The sequence below is a fragment of the Watersipora subatra genome, chromosome 6 (genome assembly GCF_963576615.1).
Source record: "Watersipora subatra chromosome 6, tzWatSuba1.1, whole genome shotgun sequence".
NCBI classification, from domain to species: Eukaryota; Metazoa; Bryozoa; class Gymnolaemata; order Cheilostomatida; family Watersiporidae; genus Watersipora; species Watersipora subatra.
This window is the reverse complement of record NC_088713.1, coordinates 58523493-58544042: the sequence shown is the minus strand read 5'-3', so window position 1 is coordinate 58544042 and position 20550 is coordinate 58523493. Positions and strand designations below refer to the sequence as shown.

The 20550-nt window shown below is 35.8% G+C and overlaps 2 protein-coding genes across 2 annotated transcripts; both read left to right on the top strand.

The window, feature by feature from the left end:
* The first annotated feature begins 764 nt into the window (after positions 1 to 764).
* On the top strand, positions 765 to 4456 carry LOC137398401 (piggyBac transposable element-derived protein 3-like). Its single transcript, XM_068084510.1, has 3 exons — positions 765 to 892; positions 3085 to 3238; positions 3386 to 4456. The coding sequence occupies exons 1-3, from the start codon at positions 765 to 767 to the stop codon at positions 4454 to 4456; spliced, it is 1353 nt and encodes a 450-aa protein (XP_067940611.1).
* A 50-nt stretch (positions 4457 to 4506) lies between these two features.
* LOC137398400 (piggyBac transposable element-derived protein 2-like) lies at positions 4507 to 5019 on the top strand. The gene has a single exon (XM_068084509.1). The coding sequence runs from the start codon at positions 4507 to 4509 to the stop codon at positions 5017 to 5019; it is 513 nt and encodes a 170-aa protein (XP_067940610.1).
* Positions 5020 to 20550: the final 15531 nt, after the last annotated feature.

Below are 20550 nucleotides of genomic sequence, written 5' to 3'. Positions count from 1 at the left end.
GAAGTTCGAGACAGAGTTGGTCAGACTGGCTGCCGAGCGCAGGGCAGCGGTCAGTGAGTTTGAGAATACAGAGGCATTCAGGGCGGCCATTGAGCAGTTGGCCGAAGTTCAGAGGAGGATTGCGGGTAGTAGGCTTGCACCGAAGGAGGGTCAGGCCGAGGTAAATAGGTCTGGGCCTATACCAATTCCCAGCTCTGTGGCGCCACCCCCTGAGCAGCCGATTACGACCCAAGGGGAGACTTCCCACAGGATGCCTGTTAGGCCCGTCTCCACTGGGGAGAGCGTGGTCGAGACGGAAGGGGCGGAATCTGAGGTTGAGGAGTCGTTACCGGCCCAACTACCAGTTTCTGAGCCAGTTGAGAGTAGTGGTGGTATTGGTGGAGGCAGTGTTGTTGGTGACAGAGGTCACGGTGGTGGTGACGGAAGTCACGGTGGTGGTGACGGAGGTCACAGTGGTGGTGACGGAGGTCACGGTGGTGGTGACGGAGATCATGGAGGTGGTGAAGGAGGTGGAGGAGATCAGGAGAGTAGTGCGGCCGAGTACGACAGCAGCTCCGGGTTGCTCGAGAGCGATGGTACGCAGGATGAGTTGATGGACCAAGACCTGGGTTAAAGCGTAAGGTAAACTTCACCAGCAAGGTGAGTCGCTGAATGAGTTCCAATGTATTTCTGGAAGGTTAGTGGCCCATACAAAAAAAGAAAAGAAAAAGGGCATGTTGTATAATCGAGCTGGTGGGCCGCGGGCTACGCTAATGCCCGAGGTCATGGTAGTTACAGGTAGTTACGAGAGGTTACGGGAAGGTACGAGAGGTTACGGGAAGGTACGAGAAGTCAAGGCGAGTATAAAAGCGTCGGGGGATTTGGAGGGAGTTCTTCTTTGCTTCAACCACATGTGAGTACGCACATTTATACAACAAATGACTAACATAGAATAGTGAAAACAAGTAATAGATGTTGAAGAATATTAAATTGTGGTAATGAAAATTTTTAAAAGTTATTTTATGAAAAAACAACGTTCTAAACTGACATTGTATAATAACTAATCTTATAAGAAAGCAATGTGTCACCTAATAATAATGATGTAACTTCAGTAAAGGGTAAAAAGTCATAACGCGCAGCAACAATCACAATATTGTAACTAATAGGTAAAAAAACTTTCTTAGAATATTCTGCTAAAAGAAATGTCACTGAGTGAAGATGCAAAAATAATTACCATAAAACAGAAATTTAAATTTACAAAGCTTATTGAGCAATGATTTTGATCATCAAAATTTTGGAGTACTCAGCGGTAAAAATAGGTACGGGACAGTGTAAACTTGAGTAAAATATTTATCAGAAAAAAGCAATTCATACTGATAAAATTAAACAAAAGTACCACAGAAGTATTGTATATATAGGTTTTAGCAGGTACCACAGTCTTCTTTGCAAATAAATGTTCAAAGTAAATGTGAGTAAATAAATTTTGATGTTATTTATAACCTGAATATTTTATTATTTTCCAAAAAGCATTCTTAGCAATGAAAAGGATCTTACCTCTTGATGGTTCAATGCTGGTAGGATTTTCAGCTGTGCCCTTTTCCCTTCCTTCAACTTTGAACAAATGATATTAAGGGGTTTAGTTAGGCAAATATAGTTAAAATTTAACAATAAATATTTAAAATTATGATTTTCAGTACAGGCTTTAGCAGTCAGCTAATATTAAATCTGTTACAATGGCTGGTATCATAAAGTGAACTATATGTAATAATGACTAACAAGGAATAGTGAAAACAAGTTATAGATGTTGAAGAATATTAAATTGTCGTAATGAAAATTTTTAAAAGTTATTTTTAAGTCATTAAGTTATTTAAAAGTCTAAACTGACATTGTATAATAACTAATCTTATAAGAACGCTATGTTTCACCCTATAATAACGATGTAACTTCAGTAAATGGTAAAAAGTAACAACGCTCTGCAACAATCACAATATTGTAACTAATATGTAGAAAAAAATACATTAAAATATTTTTTGCAATAGAAAATGTAACTGAGTAAAGATGCAATAATAATTATCATAAAACAGAAACTTAAATTAAGAAGGCTTATGGAGCAATCATTTTGATCATTAAACTTTAAGAGTACTCATCAATAAAAACCACTATGGGGCAGTGTAATATTAGGTAGAATATTTATCGGAAATTAGCGATACGTATCGATAAAATTAAACAAAAGTACTATAGAAGTATATTTAAAGAAACTAATTCCAAAGCTTTAACATAGTTAGATGGTACTATTACGGCTGAAGACACATAATTATTGTGCAAAAAGAGATGGTTTTACATGATTGTTGGAATTTCTTACTTGTATTTACTCAAATAGTATTTGAGTGGGGCCCAATGTGTCAAATTTGACACACGAACTTTGACCCACCATAAAGCTACAAGTATGCATTGACTGAGTAAAATTCATTAATGCTGTGACCCAATGAGTCATAAATAACACATGTGATCTTTCAAATTGATTGGTCATTAGCATTGCATCACTTTCCACCATTTTGAAATTGTTGGCTTCAGTAGGAATGTGACTGTCTCTCATCTACCTAAAGATTTTGTCTCACTGGAAGAGTTCTAAGGTAAGTTTTATATTTTATTTTGAGTAGTATAGGAGAAAAAGATTCATTTTTTCAGATGACCATGTTTATGCTCTTGAAAACCATTGTTTGATCATTTTATTACTCTATAAAAAGTTATGTGTCAAATTTGACACATTGGGCATTGGGCATTGTTGATCATAATGATGCACTGAAAATCATAATTTACATAAGCAATGTTTCAGAACAAACTATTTGCTAGTGTTGTCAGCAAATTATGATAAACTACTATAACTTGAAAAAACACTGCTTGGTAAGTATTTAGCTCTAAAAGATGTGTCATACAAGTATAACACAATGTGCATTGTTGATCAATATTAAGCACTGAAAATAATGATGTTCATAAGCAATATTTATTAGCAAACTAGTTGCTAGTTGCAATTGTCAGAAAATGGTAAACGTTACTACCGTAATTTTGTGATTTTCTCCGCAAAATTATATGCTTTTTTTATAGTAACAGTTATTTGTGCCAAATATTGAAAATGGATAGAAGTAGGAGAAAAAGAATCCCTGTTCATAACATACTGGATTTGATAGATGGGGATTTCAGCGATTATGAAGACATAGAAGACAGCGATGATGATGAAGACTTTGATCCACAGCAACAGGTAAATTTGGCAGCTATTAGAATGTGGAAATATGTGGTAGTTGCAATTATCTATGGCAAACAATTTATAATCTTTGGTCACTGATTGCACTGCTTCAATCCTCCATCAAGCCCCATATATTCATCGTTTGTTGTGTTCCATTTTCAGGATGGTCTTGCTGATGATTCAAATAGCTCTGATGAAGATGAGGATGAAGTTCCACTCAACAAGCTCAGACCAGCAGCTAGTAATCAGACAACTCGCCAAACTACACCACAATATCGTTGGAGAAAGAAAGACTTTGTTACAACTGATGCTGCATATTCTGGTGACCCAATTGAGCCCCCTACTGATATTGCTTCACCTCTGCTGTATTTCAAGCGTTTTGTGACAACTGCAATGCTGAACAATGTTGTTGTCAACACCAATCTTTATAGTGTACAGAAGAATGGCAAATCAGTCAACACGAGTTTGAAAGAAGTTGAGCAGTTCATCGGCATGTTTTTTCACATGGGTCTCATCAGAATGAACAGCGTGAGACAGTATTGGGGGAATGAGTCTGCTTACGAGCCCGTCTGTCAAATTATGAGTCGTAACAGATTTCAAAGTTTGGTTTACTCACTTCACTTTGTTGACAACATGAGCGTGAGTGAAGATGAGAAGCGTCAGAACAAGGTGTGGAAATTGCGCCCATGGCTAGATGCAATGCGAGAGAACTGTCTAGCAGTCACGCCATGTCAACACTGCGCTGTCGATGAGATGATGGTGCCATATCAAGGAAAGCGCAGCCCAATCAGACAATATATAAAAGGCAAGCCCCACCCTTGGGGCTTCAAAATTTGGGGTAGATGTGGTGTGGATGGTCTCCTTTTCGATTTTGATGTTTACCAAGGTGGTGATGGACAGCGAAGTGAACTTGGACAAGGAGCAGATGTTGTATTAAAACTCACATCCACTTTGCCATCTGGTAAAAGCTACAAGGTCTTTGCTGACAACCTTTTCACCAGTGTACCACTATTAATAAAGTTACAGGAGCATGGCATTTATTACACAGGAACGGTTCGTCAAAATCGCCTCGCTGGGTGCACACTAACCGATGAAAAGTCTCTGAAGAAAAGAGGACGAGGTGCATATGATTGGAAAGTTGAGGAGAACAGCAATATTGCAGCTGTCAGGTGGTACGATAATAGGGGGGTCACGTTACTATCAACTGAGACAGCAGTGCAGTGCATCCTCTAGGAGAAGCAAGAAGGTGAGACAAAAAACTGAAGCAGTATGTCACCATACCAATGCCTGCCATCATAAACAACTACAATAGTTATATGGGTGGTGTCGACCTCCTAGATTCATACCTGGCTAAGTATATCTTCCTCATGAGATCAAGAAGGTGGTACATGTACATATTTTGGCATAGCATAATGATCGCCATGGTGAATGCTTGGCTAGTATATCGACGGGATAGCCGTGCTTTGGGTGCATTGGATAAAGAAATTTTAAATCGCAGAAAGTTCCAAGCCATCATTGCAAACAGCCTGACACAGACAAATGCTGTGAGACGTCGTGGCAGGCCCTCAGCAGCAGGAGACACAGTTGAGTGTGGACAAATTCTTCACAAACGGGCCAAGACTGCACCATGCGATGATGTCCGCAAAGACACTTATGGGCATTGGCCCATACCTGTTGACAAGAGAGGTCGGTGCAAGCTCTGCATAGAAGGGCAGAGCAGCATACAGTGTGAGAAGTGTGATGTACGCCTCTGCCTGAACAAGGGGCGTAACTGCTTCAAACAGTTCCATATGTGACTTCAAGCATATTTAGTGAATATTTAGTTATATTATTTACTCAGTAATGAAAATGCCATAGAATTTCAGTTTTTCTGAAAATTTTTGATTTCCAAAGGATTGCATTCGAAAAGCGAGCCCATTCAACCCGTAGCAATATTTTTTCACTGTTCAACAATTAGTTTGATATTTAGTCTTTTATTATGTAGAAAATAATATGTTTGCCTTAAATAGCAACATAATAAACTAAATAGTAATGGACTGTATGATCTTATGATTTTGCATGCTTTAACGTTTTAGAGTACATGTAATGCCCAATGTCGCAAATTTGACACATCTAAAAAAATCACCACAAAACATACATATCAACATATGATCACTCACTATTGCTAAAACAGGTCATAAAAATAAGTTATCCAAAACAAAAAAAATTTTATGGCATTGAAAATGTGGTTGGGTCCCACAGTGTTAGATGGTACTATTACGGCTGAAGACACATAATTATTGTGCAAAAAGAGATGGTTTTACATGATTGTTGGAATTTCTTACTTGTATTCACTCAAATTGTATTGCAAACAATTTACACTTGCAAAAACGTAAATCGCACTCCCGCATATCGAAAATATTTTACAGAATACACACAAGAAACCCTATCTGAGAGCAGTTTTAATTGTATTATTGCAACTTATACAAGCAAGCATAATACATGTACTAGAAAAAATTTTCAAAAAGCATCAAGAATGCTGTGTATCACCTTCCGTACGAATTATTGAATACATGTCATGTGGTATGTAAACTTGTGCCAGGGGTAAGAAAACAAAGTATTATGATTATTGATTAAGATTTGATAATAAACTCTAAACAGCAAATCTATAAATAAAAGACTAAAGATTATTCAAAATTGAATATTAGAAGGTTTGCAATTCTGCTGAAAAAAAATAATGGTAGAACAATGAAACTAGTTTGAGCTATTTAGATCTATAACAAGAGCACCAGTCACTGAGTGACTCAAAGTTCAACGTGATGTCAGAGTTCTTTCCTGAAGAATATTTAATTTTGAAGTTAGTTCATTTTGAATTTAACAAAGTTAGAGATTCTTCTCACTCCTTGGGTGATCAGGTTTTGTGCTAATGATACTACTCTTACCCATGGATAAACAGGTTCAACGAGTGAGCATAAAATGAAAACTATACAAAAAATATTTCTATGCAAATATAGATAATAATAATATAGCTCACTTAACAAACAAATTATAGACATATAGTACGTGACTAGAGCTTGTCAAGCAGATATTAAAAAAGAAAAACACAAAATTATGAAAAGTTTAAATCGTCTGTTACATGTATGCAACCTCAGAAAATCCTGAGTTGAATTCCATGCAATGAAGTAGATGTTTTCACGTAAAGAGAGTGTGGAAGAATTAGCAAGCATACTCGATATATGAGCAGTAAGAAGAAAACTCGCAACAACTTTCTTTTTTCCTTCAAAGTTTCAAGATAGTTCTAAACATGTCTGCTTTATGCAGCGTCGATATAACAAATATAATAATAAAGAAAACATTTTAAATATTATTTGCAAATTGTAATCAGTCAAGTGAATATCGTCAAAATATTTCGTGAAACTGCAATAAGGCTGGTAAAGCCAACCAAGAATTATTCTACATGACCCGATCCCGTAAGCAATTAGCTTCCCATAACTATCAAAGTATTGATCTTAAGTAAAAGTAAATGTTTTGAAAGTCCAGAATTTATGGTAGTCGTCAAACTCAAAACTCTTCGTCAGTTCAACAGCATCTAGCACATTTAAACTTAATAGTTATTATTAAATATATGAATCCAGAACGGACAAAACCAAAACGTCTGTTTTCCGTTCTATTCTCAGCAGTAAACAATGTTGTCAAAATGAATTCGATAAGTTTGCAACCACTAGTAATATTCTGAAAACGGGCTCTGCATGATACGTTCGCACTTTTCGTTCGAACATTGTCGAGACTAAACAACAAAAAAAATCAGTTTGGCCGTTGTGGGTGCTGAGGCTGTTAAGGCTGTTGAGGCTGCCTCATAGAACCAAACGGCCCTGATATAGAGCAAAGATTTTTATCGTCAAAACTTTGGAGCACTCATCGGTATAAATAGCTACTTGACAGTGTAAAATAAAGTAACATATTTATCAGAAATTAGCGATATGTACCGATCAAATTAAATATAAGTACTATAGAAGTATATTTAAAGAAACTAATACCAAAGCTTTAAACATAGTTAGATGGTACTATTACCGCTGAAGACACATAATTATTCTGCAAAAAGATATGGTTTTACATGATTGTTACATTTTCTTACCTGTATTTACTCAAGTTGTATTACAAACAATTTACACTTGCAAAGACGTGAATATTTAAACAACAGCAGTACAACTGTTTTTTTTAAATATAACCTTTCATTGTTCTTAAAAAGTTTTAGCAAATGTATGCTGGTCATGTGAAGTATAGCAAGTAACATTAGACTGTATATATAGGTTTTAGCAGGTACCACAGTGTTCTTTGCAAATAAATGCTCAAAATATATGTGAGTAATTAAATTTTGGTGTTATTAGACCTGAATATTTCTTTTTTTTCCAAACAAATCTTCTGAGCAACGAAAAGGATCTTACCTCTTGATGGTTCAACGCTGATAGAGTTTTCAGCTGTGCCAGTTTCACTTCGTTGACCTTTGAGCAAATGGTATTAAGGTGTTTAGTTAGGCAAATACAGTTAAAATTTAATAATAAATATTTAAAATTATGACTTTTAGGGCAGACTTTAGCAGTCAGCAATATAAAGTCTTTTACAATAGTTTATCATAAAGTCAACTATATGTAATAATGACTATCATGAAATAGTGATAAAAAGTAATAAATTTTGTAAAGCATGAAAAAGGACTAATGACTGTTTTTAGAACTTTTTTTTTAATTTACACTAACACTATAGAATAACTAATATTATAGAAAAGCAATGTGTCACACTATAATGATTATACAGCTATAACAGTTAAACTGTTAAAAAGTCTTAACGCACAACAACAATTCCAATATTGTACTAATATAGAAAAAAAATTGTAAAAGAGTGATTTGCTTTGTAAATGTCAATAACTAATAATGCGCAATAATACAAAAAGCCCTACTGAATAGTCTAAACTGTGTTAGAATACTTATCGGAAAGTAGCATTACCTATCACAAAAACTCAATATAATAACAAGAGAAGAATATTATAACAAACTAATACAAAATATTGAACATGGTTAGATGGTACTATTATGGCTAAAGAGACTTAATTATTGTGCAAAAAAAGATTACTTTACTTGGTATTTATAATTATTTAACATACATACATGTAGTTACTCAAATTGTTTTGCAAACAATTGACACTTTTAAAAAATGTGAATATTTAAACCACAGCAGTACAACTGCTTCATAAAGTATAACCCTCCATTGTTCTTGAAAAATTTTAGCAAATATATGTTGTTTAATTTGCAGTGAAGAATAGCGAATAAAATTGAATTATATATAGTGTTTTAGCAGTTATCACACTCTGCTTTGCATTTAAATGTTCAAAGTAAATAAGAGTAAATAAATATTAGTGTCATTTGACCTGAAAGTTTTATTGCTTTCAAAGAACTATTTCAGCAATGCAAAAGATCTTACCTTTTGATGGTTCAGCGCTGGTACGATTTTTAGCTGTGCCAGTTTTACTTCCTTGACCTTTGAACAAATGATATTAAGGTGTTTAGTTTGGAAACTATGGTTTAAATTTAAGAAAAAATATTTAAAATAATGATGTTTAGACCATACAATAACAAATATTATAGGAAAGCAATGTTACAACTATAATAATTATATACATGTAGCTATAATGCATAGTAAAGAGTCATACCTGCGCGACAAAAATCACAATATTGTATTAATATGTAGAAACATTATTATAGAAAAACAAGTTTGCTGTCTTTGCAAAATGTCATTAAATAAAAATATGCAATAATAATTATCATAAAACAAAATCTTAAACTAACAAGTCTAATATAGTAAAGAAAGGGATGGTATATATTATGGAGTACTCAACGATAAAAAGGACTACTTGATAGTGTAAACTGTGTTAGAATACTTATTGGAAAGGAGCATTACCTACCACAAAAACTCAATTTTATAACAATAGGAGTATATTATAACAAAGTAATACGAAAGATTAAACATGGTTGAATGATGCTATTTTAGCTAAACAAACTTAATTTTTGTGCAAAAAAAGATGATTTTACATGAATTTGATAATGTTTGAAACTACATGCAGTTACTCAAAATGTTTTGGCGCACAGGTCAATGCTAAAAAGCATAGCTGCACATTGTTTTTAAATATGGTTCAAACTATTTGATGTAGTGTTTTGCCAACACCCAAAACGCAAAAAAATATTTCTTCTGAGTTTTCTATTACAAAACATGAAGCTTAGAAATCTGGAAGTTACTAATATAAAATAATAAAAAGCAGCGATAATTTATCATAAAGTATATACATGTTGCAATAAGAATCTAAAATAAGAAATAATAATAAGTTTGTAATAAATTGATAATATGTATTAATAAAAACCGTTGAGCAGCAATACATAATAAATACCAACAATTAATTATATTTGATAAGATACATCAATGTAGTGTAATCTTATGTAAAAATGTTATAGAGTATTAAGATGTTAAAGTAAGTGTTGAAGAGCAATATTATGCAAAATTAAATATTATAAATTTGTTAAGGAACCTGCAAAATTCCGCTACTTGTTCCCCAAAAAACAAATCTTTTGAATACATGTAAATGAGATTATTTACTTCCCAAATATAATTGTGTATCTTTCAAATATATATAACTCTATAATCATTTTTGCAGTGTAAGGCTTCTGGGGCACTGCCTTCCTTTGCTCATCTGTGCTCATATGGTCTTCCTGTGCTCTCAAGTCCCGACATTCAGTAATCCAGGGCTGACTCTAAAACCGACCTTTGATCGACCGGAAGTTCTATTAAGGGCGAGTCAGGGCTCGGCTAGATCATTTGTTTCGGTTTGCTAATGAAGTGGACGCAGTTGATGCAATTCATGCTGTTGATGCCATTGATCCAATCGATTTGGTGGATGCTTTTGATGCAGTTGATATAATTGATGCAGCTGCTTTAGTAGATCTAATTATGTCAGCTTATCGTCTCTATTTGGCTTTTGTCAATGCATGTCATTGACCCTGGTCAATTTGTTCAACAATCCAAAGTTCTTAGCATTATATTAAGTATATCTTTAAGAGCTCGTAATACAATAATATTTGATAAAGCAATAGTAAAAAAGTCCAGCAACACAGAAAATTTCACCAAACATAGACAGTTTGTGTTTCAAATTTATTTAGGCTAAAACCATGAAAATTTGTATGGTTGTAAAAACTCGAAAATATATTTACAGTAGCATCGTATTCATTAAATAAAAGTTTATCATCGTTTAATAACTGAAGATAAACTGGAAATTTTAGGTTGGTATCATATAATTGTTCACATGCATCACATTCAATCATGACCTACCCACAAGCAAGTCGTGCCAAATTTTTTGCGATATCGTTCCAATAGAAATTATAGTTATAATGAATGATGTAGGTCAAGATATTTGAAAACGGTTGAAAATAGAAGAGCATTTTCTAGTTTTATGGCCTATGCAAAGATAATTTAATTGGTTTACTCTATTGATTCAAAAACTGCATTTGTAAACAGAGCCATGTGAATGCTGGTTTCTCGGTCGTTAATATTATGAAAAGTCACAAAACTGTTCGTTTGGGTTCAAAGGATTAGATAGAGCTGCAGGATAGAGCTATTCAGGGTACTGCACATGAAACTTCATTAGCTCTTTTACTACCGCATTAAATTCTGACCGAAGGATTATGCTGCCCAAATTACTGACCGATATACTGCTAGTATTTAAGCCATATCTCCAGAATCAAAACAGATATTGTTTTGCTGTAAAATGCATATTATTCAAGAAAATATTTCTACAAGGCAAGTATAAAATTGTTTAGTGAATCTCACTCTCACAAAATTGCTAAAGCTTTTTTGCGTTGGACAAACGCACTGTGTTTTTATTGCCATGGCGATGCCGATCTGGTTCTCTCGTTTTGAAAAAAATTAGAAATGGAATTGTTGAGCCAAAAGATTTCTTAACGGTTGCACGTGATTGACAACAAAGTTTTTTCATTAGAAACAAAATTTGGTTGTTTTAGCCAATGTGTGGGCTTCATAATGAAAAAAAGTGTAACCTTATTGACAAGCCGTACATTGGCTTATCAATAAGGTTTCACACCAACACCGTAAGCCGATACATCAGCTTACAGTAGCAAAAGGGTTATGCATGTTTGATTGGTAAGGTGGCTGCACGTCTTTATGCTACTCATACCAGCATTCCACTGAGCCGGTGCGCCCCTGGAGAGAAGTTGTTATGGCGCTCCTTAAAGTGTTCAGATCGATCAAGAATTTCACATTTAAAGAGTTCAAGAACCAAGCTTTCAGCATGTTGAAGACAGCTTCTACTCAGTCGAGATGACCACAGTTTTCTGCATCTTGCAAACTCTCTTCAAATTTGAGTGATCAGTTCATCTCCGTCCATCAATTAACTTTGGCCTATGATTGGACACGGCCAATAGTGATTTGAACTGTTGATCTCTAGTTGGAAACCAAGGCAGTTTCATTGTCATCACCTTTATTCTCTCTTCATTTGCTTATCTGGACTCTTTTTATAGTTTTGGTGGGGTGATAAGCTTTGTTTCTAGGTCGTAGTTTTGACTCACAAGCCGACCCTTGACTCACCAAAAATTCTATCGAGGGCTGGGTCTTCAGTCAATTTTGGGCTTGACTTAATCGTGGTGGTCTTTGGTCTTTTTTCCTCTTTCGGTGATTGGTCTAGTTATCAGTCACAGCGAAAGAATAACATTTGATAATAAATTTGATAAAATGACGATCTTTACTAATAATCATCATGAAGTAAAATATTGAAATTGAATTTTGAATTTTTGAATAGAAATCAAAAATGCTTAAATGTGTAAAAATAAGTATCTCAAAGCAAGTTATAAGACGCTGCAAAAACTGCTAAAATTTTACTATGCCATGGCTACATTGCTAAATGATAAACATTTTTAGAGAACAAAAATGATTATAGACACTTTAAAGGGCCTAATTTTAAACTTCATAAATTTTAAGTAAATGTTTACTGCAAGGTTTGTTGGGTTAATTAGCAATCATTATTAGACAATACATAGGTTTCAACAGCTACCACTGTCTGCTTTGTGCTCAAATACTTTATGCAAACTTGAATCTACAGATGTTTGAACCATTTCACCTGATTGACTTTCCATAATTTTACGAAACGTTTGGAGCAATGAGAAATTTCTTACCACTTGTTGACTTAGCGCTGAGTTGTCTCTTGGCTGTGCCAGGTCTACTTCTTTGACCTTGAACAAATACCGATATGGTTAGTCTGGAAACTTTTGTTATATCGTTCAATAAGATATTCAACATTATAATAGTGAGTCTAAGTTTTAACAGTCAGCCAATTAGAATATGTTACAATTGTTATTACCATAATGGTTACATGTAATAATAACTGGTATTGAATAGTTATTTCAAGTAATAAATGTTATAAAAAACTAATCTTTAACAATAAATAACGGAAAGCAATAAAATTTAGTAAAATATATTATGAACGATATACCTACTATTCTAAAGATCAAAAAAAGTAATAAAAATATTCAGATGAAAATGTTGTCATGAATAGTATAAATAACTATTCAGACTAAAAGAAATGTTGAATGACAAACATATCAATTTCTCATTACTAAATGTAACCCCTAAAATGTTACGGCTGAGCACTGTGACCAGGGCCAGCATTGCCAGCCTTATGAGCACCAGCAGAGCTGAGCCAAGTCTCCTCATCAACTTTCGAATGGCTGTTAGTGACTCAGTTCAGTAGGTCAAGGGAATAAAGAAAAAAATCACAGTAGAATATAGCCAAGTTGCAAAGCATATTGCACTGAGACTTTACCAACACAGTCTTGTCAGAGCTAGCGCAGGTCTTTGCATGATTGTTTGTTGTATGCATACACATCTAAACTGCCTTTGACGAGCTTCAAGCCCAGTTCGGTCTACTTCTTATGCAGGCTTTAGATAGGCTGAGCACCCTCAAGCAAAGTACAGCTACTACTTTTCAAGAACATGTCTGTCAGTTGAAACCGCTAGTCCAGGTTGTATGCCGTGCCCTCCTGACCGTATAAAAAGCCGAAATGACAAGAAAAGTATTCCCTGGCTCGGGAAACTACACTAGCTTGCCAAGGCTCCTGTTGGCCATGCCAACAGCTACAAGTTTTCTCAAGTAAAACTGGAGTTGCCAATGTCTTGGCCATTAAAGAGGCTCCTGAGGAATGGATATTCATGATCATATAGCACACGGTCAATCAATTAGCCCGCCCTACTTGTGCAGCTGATACAGCAATAGCACCAGCAGAGAAAGAGCTGACTTCAGAAGAACAAAAAAAAACTCTTGTTATGTTGTGGTGGGCAGGCCCATGGCCTGTGCGACTGCACTGCTCCAAAAAGATACTTTTTGTGAGAATGGCAAAGGGCCGCAACAGAAGTGCCAACTACAAGTTGCTCGATAGGTCTCTAAATCGTATGTTTCTGACAAAGAGGATTCAGTCAGCATGAGATTGAAAGTCTGTGATATTGACCGGCCTAACCAAATATTGATTGAAGACGTCCTACCACTAAATATTTTTACCCGGAAGGCTAGGAACAGATTGTACTATTATATATATATATACTTCTATATATATACTTCTATATATATATAGAAGTATATGTATATTTTATATATATATAATGAAATGTATCATACTAAGAACTAAAATCACAGTGCTCAACATAGGATTGAGCAGTATAAATTGGAAAATTAAATAGTTCCCTTATCTTTCAGCTACTGACAGTTTTCTGCTAGTACATTCTTCAGGCTGGAGACTTCAGCAGTTGAAGTCTACAGCCTGAAGAATGCACTAGCAGAAAACTGCCAGTAGCTGAAAGATAAGTAAACTATTTAATTTTCTAATTTATATATATACATGTATATATATAAACTAGAAAATTAAATAGTTTACTTATCTTTCAGCTACTGGCAGTTTCTGCTAGTGCATTTTTCAGGCTGTAGACTTCAACTGTTCATCACTGAGCGTGCAAAGCTCATCACTTTTGTGATTTGAGCACTCTGGTGCCAGCACATTGACTTTCTTAAAGTCTGTGAGGCAACCTAGTTGTTTCATGGCAGGAAGTCAACTCTCATTGGTAATGGGATTTGTGTCCCTTGCCTAAGCTCTGAGCTGCACTGATGAGGCTTCAATAGCCGAAACAGTACTGTCTGTAGCATGAGTATTTGCTCCCTCACTTCGGTTTGGTTGAGCACTCTGTGAGAGGTGCGGCACTATTAGCCTTTGTGCAAAGCTCATCACTTTTGTGATTTGAGCACTCTGGTGCCAGCACATTGACTTTCTTAAAGTCTGTGAGGCAACCTAGTTGTTACATGGCAGGAATCAACTCTCATTGGTAATGGGATTTGTGTCCCTTGCCTAAGCTCTGAGCTGCACTGATGAGGCTTCAATAGCCGAAACAGTACTGTCTGTAGCATGAGTATATATGTATAAATATATATAGTACTAATATATAAAAAATATATATAAATATATATATATAAATATATATATGTATATATTTATATATACATATAAACTATAAATTCCTAAGAATTATGGGCTAGTATTACTAAAATTAGAGTGCTCAACAAATATATTGGAGCAGCTATATACCAATAAATTATTCGAAAGCAATACTTATCTTTTTTTTCCAGCTACTGTCAGTTTCATGATATTCTCATTCGTCAGGCTGTGATGGAATAAACAAGATGGTGACTAATCTCTTCTTGGCTATTTTTCCCTCCCTTTTGTTCTTATTGTTTAATTTCTTCTTCTTCTGATTGGCTGTTGGTTAGTAGCTACAAAATGAGAGAGAAGATAATTTCTGGAATGACGACAGGTTGAGACTAATTCAGATTTTTTATTAAGTGTTGCTAAGTCAGGTCTATTAATGATGTAGTATTTTTCTGTCAAACATAGGTTGCATCTTTTGCTGGAGTTGTTGTAGGATTTTGTCTGTTTTAGTACAGTCCAGTCTAGTTTGTAGTTAATGTCTTGGTCTTTCAGTTTCCAAATGTGTTTGCTTAGTTCAGTTGCGTTTCGCTTGGTGCTGTTTTTGATACTAGTTTTGTGGTTACTATATCGTGTCTTACACTGACTTTAAAACACGATATAGTAACCACAAAACTAGTATCAAAAACAGCACCAAGCGAAACGCAACTGAACTAAGCAAACACATTTGGAAACTGAAAGACCAAGACATTAACTACAAACTAGACTGGACTGTACTAAAACAGACAAAATCCTACAACAACTCCAGCAAAAGATGCAACCTATGTTTGACAGAAAAATACTACATCATTAATAGACCTGACTTAGCAACACTTAATAAAAAATCTGAATTAGTCTCAACCTGTCGTCATTCCAGAAATTATCTTCTCTCTCATTTTGTAGCTACTAACCAACAGCCAATCAGAAGAAGAAGAAATTAAACAATAAGAACAAAAGGGAGGGAAAAATAGCCAAGAAGAGATTAGTCACCATCTTGTTTATTCCATCACAGCCTGACGAATGAGAATATCATGAAACTGACAGTAGCTGGAAAAAAAAGATAAGTATTGCTTTCGAATAATTTATTGGTATATATACATATATATATATGATTATATATAATATATTTATACAATATAAATATATATTTTTCATATTTTATAATATATGTATAATATAAATCTGCTATATAAACGGCAATCGTTGTCTGTCTGTGAGATTGTGTGTCCGCCTTATAGAGTACTGTACTTTTTGGACTATTACTTGCTACTAGGTATCTAGGGCGCATTAAAGGAAATCTCCGATTAGTACACGCCTCTATTATAAATAACCTATCATCGTTTTTACACAAAAATCACGTCGTCTGGTGCGTTTGAAACAGCAAAGTTGCTGCCGTGTTAAAAAGCACCGTCCAGAGTTTGGCGGCCTATACAGCTATACAAACGTACTAATCGTTAAATAAAATAAATCAATGAATAGTAATTTACATGCACTTAATATTTACTGCCAACGTGTACCGAGAAGGCCCCGCGAACGTTGGTTTCTTGCGGTCACTGGAAAAACGCATTTCTCACCTACTAAATTTCTACATAAAAAAGGTAAGTATTTTTTATTCAATGTTGTATTGTTTATGTATTTCCACACTTCTACTATATAACCCTTTCACTTGCGTCCATGTACAAATTTAGCTATCGGCCTACTGCCAGCCATTTGGCTGATATTGCTTAATAAGTATACAATATTTTTGTCAATTTCAAACTCCATCTAGAACGTTTGTTTTGGTTATATATTTTATTTTACCAACATGTTGACAAGCACTGCTATGCTAAAAATTTGTTGTATCTATACTTTCTGAATCGGCGATAATGTCATCAACATAAGTAATTATTTGTTTTCTAATTCGTCGATGCCTTTGATGAACTTACAGAATAATGTTAGTTTTTACGTTGGAAATCCCCAAACAAAAATTAAAATACTAAACTTTAGGCTAATTTTATTGAGAAATCTTAGGACAACACTGTCACTATTATAAAAGTCCTAAAGATCGTTGGTTATTTTATCAACGCATAATAAAATTCAGTTACTAGCTATTGCTGGGAAAATTGCAAAAATCTGTCTACGGCGGTCGACCATAGAAACGCATGAGTCTACTTTGGTGAAAAGGTTGAAAACGTTGGATTTGCCACTGTTTGTGATAGTAAACATGTTCATTTCCTTCTGAGTTACTTTTGCTTTTTTTCAGCTACGAGTACTACAGAACTTGCACAGGTACTGCTACTGCGTTTTACCTAGTAAACTTCTACATCGAAAAGGTTAGTACGTTTTATTTAATGTTGTATTGCCTATGAATCGCCACATCTCAACTACTTAATAACATAGGATTTGCCACTGTTTGTGATAGTTACACAGGTTCATTTCCTTCAGCCGCTGAGTTACTAATTTTTTTCCAGCTACGAGTAGGCCTACTGTAACTTACTACTACAGATTATTCACCAGTTCTCCGAGGTTGCGATAGGCAATGGTGAAAAGAAAGAAAGCAGCTGGTGTCGACTTACTTTCACCCTGCTTTAGCCATGACCAGCTGTACGTCGCCTGCTAAAAAGTAGGCACAAACCGAAAACTGTTAGTTCATACACCCGACAGGAAAACAAAAGATGTTGTCTATCCGCAAGTGTTGCGTTGAACTAACATTGTGTTATTGTTATGTCATGCTATGTTCTTCATATTCTGCTATACCACGTGCAGCATTTTCTAACATATTTTTCAGTATATATATATATTTTCATGCATTCGTTGTCTTTATTGTATCTCATAAAAAGGCTATCATGTTGGCGCTATGTTTTATTATTGTAAAGTGCTAATGCTGTATCTGCCTTGACATCATACTTTCTGTGCTGTTATACATATAAATTTTATCGACACAACCTCATTACTGTTTGTATATACCATGTCAAAACACAGGCTATAGAAGAAAAACTGGTGAGCTATGATTAGTGTTTCAAGCATGTAGCCTCCATTCAATAAATGCTGGCGATAGCAAAATATTTTGTATAATTTTTTAGAAGATGCAAAACTTTTCAATACTGCCAGTTTGAAGAACTTCAGTTTGCCTAGCAATGTCAACTTCATTATCAGTTCTCTGTACACAAATAGGGCAACTCCGATTTGAGTGGTTTGAGACTGATGCATTGTAAACTAGCTGTAAAACATATTGCAGATTTCTATTGTTCTCCCAACATCATTGACATATATGAATGCATATGTGTATGCATAGTGTGATCGGGGCAAAAAATTTCAGTGGACTGCATATTTGGAGTTGTTTTACAGTATGAAAGGCAACTCTTGATAAACCTCTTGCTGTACATGAATCTGCTCTCGTGGGCGGGTAATGCAGCTAGCGGTTTGGGGCCGTGGCGTCACTCGTGGATGCGAGAGAGAGTTTTTTTGCCTCGAGTGCAGCATATCGGGACAATGATCATTGGGTCCTAGGTTCAAACCCCAACAACTGCACCCTTCTGGTAGTCCTTAGTTAAGACCCTTGCTTGTATAATGTCTACAACCACTATAATGAGTGTACTAACAAAGTCATGCCGGCTCAAATGTCGCCCGGTCAAACAAGGTCCTAGCCTGTCTTGACAAACTGTTGTTTTTGCGGAGTTGTCCCCCTTCGAGCGGGCGAGTAACAAAACAGCTTGTCACAAGACGAGCTGCACCTGATACATCAGCTGCACTTATAGGGAGTTGTTCTCTTCCGTCTATGCGGCTTGGTTGCGATGTGATGTTGGTCGCTCCATTGGTAATCATAACGGAATTCGCGCAAAAATTTATGTAGAAAAAAATAAGATTACAACGTTTAACCAAAGACCAGTTTTTGTTGTAAAATTTAGTAGAACTTAAGAATAAAATGAATTTAAAATAAAATCTATAAAAACAAATAAAACTGACTGATACAAATATAGAAATAGAACTGACTGAGCCCACAAATAACGACATGTTTAGTCGCTGTTGTTGCCCAAGTTCTCAAGTTCTACTAAAGTTTACCGCAGGGACTGGTCGCTGGTTAAACGCTGTAATCTTTTTTTCTACATAGATTTTAGCGGGAAATCCTTTATGATTACCAATGGAGCGACCGACATAACATCGCAACTAAGCCAAATAGATGGTGGAGAACAACTCCCTATAAGTGCAGCTGATGCATCAGGTGCAGTACGTCTTGTGACAAGCTGTTGTGTTACTCACCACGCTTGCCGGGGGACAACTTTGCAAAAACAACAGTTTTTCAAGACAGGCCAACAAGTTCCATGCTGCCTGTAGCTGAACCAGGACAAAGCAGTGAAAAATGTGCTACTGGTTCAAAACGGATGAAATGGACTCGAACTGATAACACGGACCTCATGCAGTGCTACTTTATGAATGAACCTCAAAATGGGGCTACATGAAATGGATGTGTGAACTGTGGACAAACACGCGCCCTGAATTGCCACAAACCGCTAAGCAACTTGTAACTCAGAGGAATAACATAATCAAGCGATACCTCATATCAGAACTTGAGGTAGATGAAATTAGCGAACAGTTCACCCAGTGCATATCATCATCAGTAACACATACACAATCTTGTGTTGACTCACGGGGTGAAGGAGACATGCACCATGACCTTGACCCAAAGGTGAAAGTGCTTGCGGAAAATATCATCAATAAAGTGCCACCTGCTAATGATTATAGATGCAGAGTACCACTATGGAGAGTTAACAAGGAAGCCTACCTTGTACCATATCTAAAAAGCTGTTAGAAGAATTTAACTTGGCACTGGAGTCGATCTCAACTGGATCGATCAGTGAGACTAATGCTCTAATCTACAGTATGGCAACCGTCATCTTGGAGGAGATGAGTAGCCACTGTCAACAAGGCTTCAAGCCATTCCATCTTGGCGGTTGAGGCTACAAAATAAGACCAAGGACTTGTGCAAGAAAGTTAGTAGGCTCAGTAAGAGATCTAACCACAGCTTGGAGCGTTCAAAAAAGGAAGCCACAATAGTAGCTCTAGAATCTGCTAAACAGCAGCTAGTAGCACTCTCGGCATGACTGAAGCCGTACACCAAAAGGCGGGATAACAAGAAAATGAACAAACTGTTCATCAATAATTCATCTAAAGTGTATTCTCAGTAACTGTTCAAAGGTGAACTGCGGAGGCCAATGTCAAATGCTCCCCAATTTTTGCACCTCAAAGTTTTTGGAAGGACATCTTGGAGAAAGAGACTACTCCTAACACCACTGCAAATTGGCTGAAAAGGCTTGAAGAGAGCCAGCAACACATTGTGGCTCAGCAAGGACTCACCATAATTAAAGTGGACATCAAGTACAGAGTGCAGCGAATGAAGAACTGGGCAGCACCTGGCCATGACATGATTCAAGCCTTCTGGTTGAAGAAATTGACATCATTTTACACTAGAATGGCTAAACAGATGGAATGTCAAAAGAAGATGGCAACCATCCGGAATGGCTGACCAAAAGACAAACTGTACATTACTTCTGATAAAACATCAAAAGCAGGGGCCGAAAAAACTATCGACCAATAACGAGCTTGCCCATCGCCTAGAAACTGCTCTCAGAAATAGTTTCAGACAAACTGGAAGAGCACATGAGTCACTATATGACCAGTGCTCACAAATAAATTGGGCGCAACACCTGAGGAGCCAAACATCAGTTTCTGGTGAATCGAACGGTCTGTCAAGACAGCATGAGAAGGCATACCAATCTTGCCATGGCTTGGATTGACTACAAAAAAGCCTAT

Bases quoted from the DNA above. Each gene is read 5' to 3' on its own strand.
- LOC137398401 (XM_068084510.1), top strand. From the start codon at position 765: ATGGTAGTTACAGGTAGTTACGAGAGGTTACGGGAAGGTACGAGAGGT. The intron at 893-3,084 runs GTGAGTACGCAC...CTTTTTTTATAG, and splicing joins CTTCTTTGCTTCAACCACAT to TAACAGTTATTTGTGCCAAA. The intron at 3,239-3,385 runs GTAAATTTGGCA...TTCCATTTTCAG, and splicing joins ACTTTGATCCACAGCAACAG to GATGGTCTTGCTGATGATTC.
- LOC137398400 (XM_068084509.1), top strand. From the start codon at position 4,507: ATGCCTGCCATCATAAACAACTACAATAGTTATATGGGTGGTGTCGAC.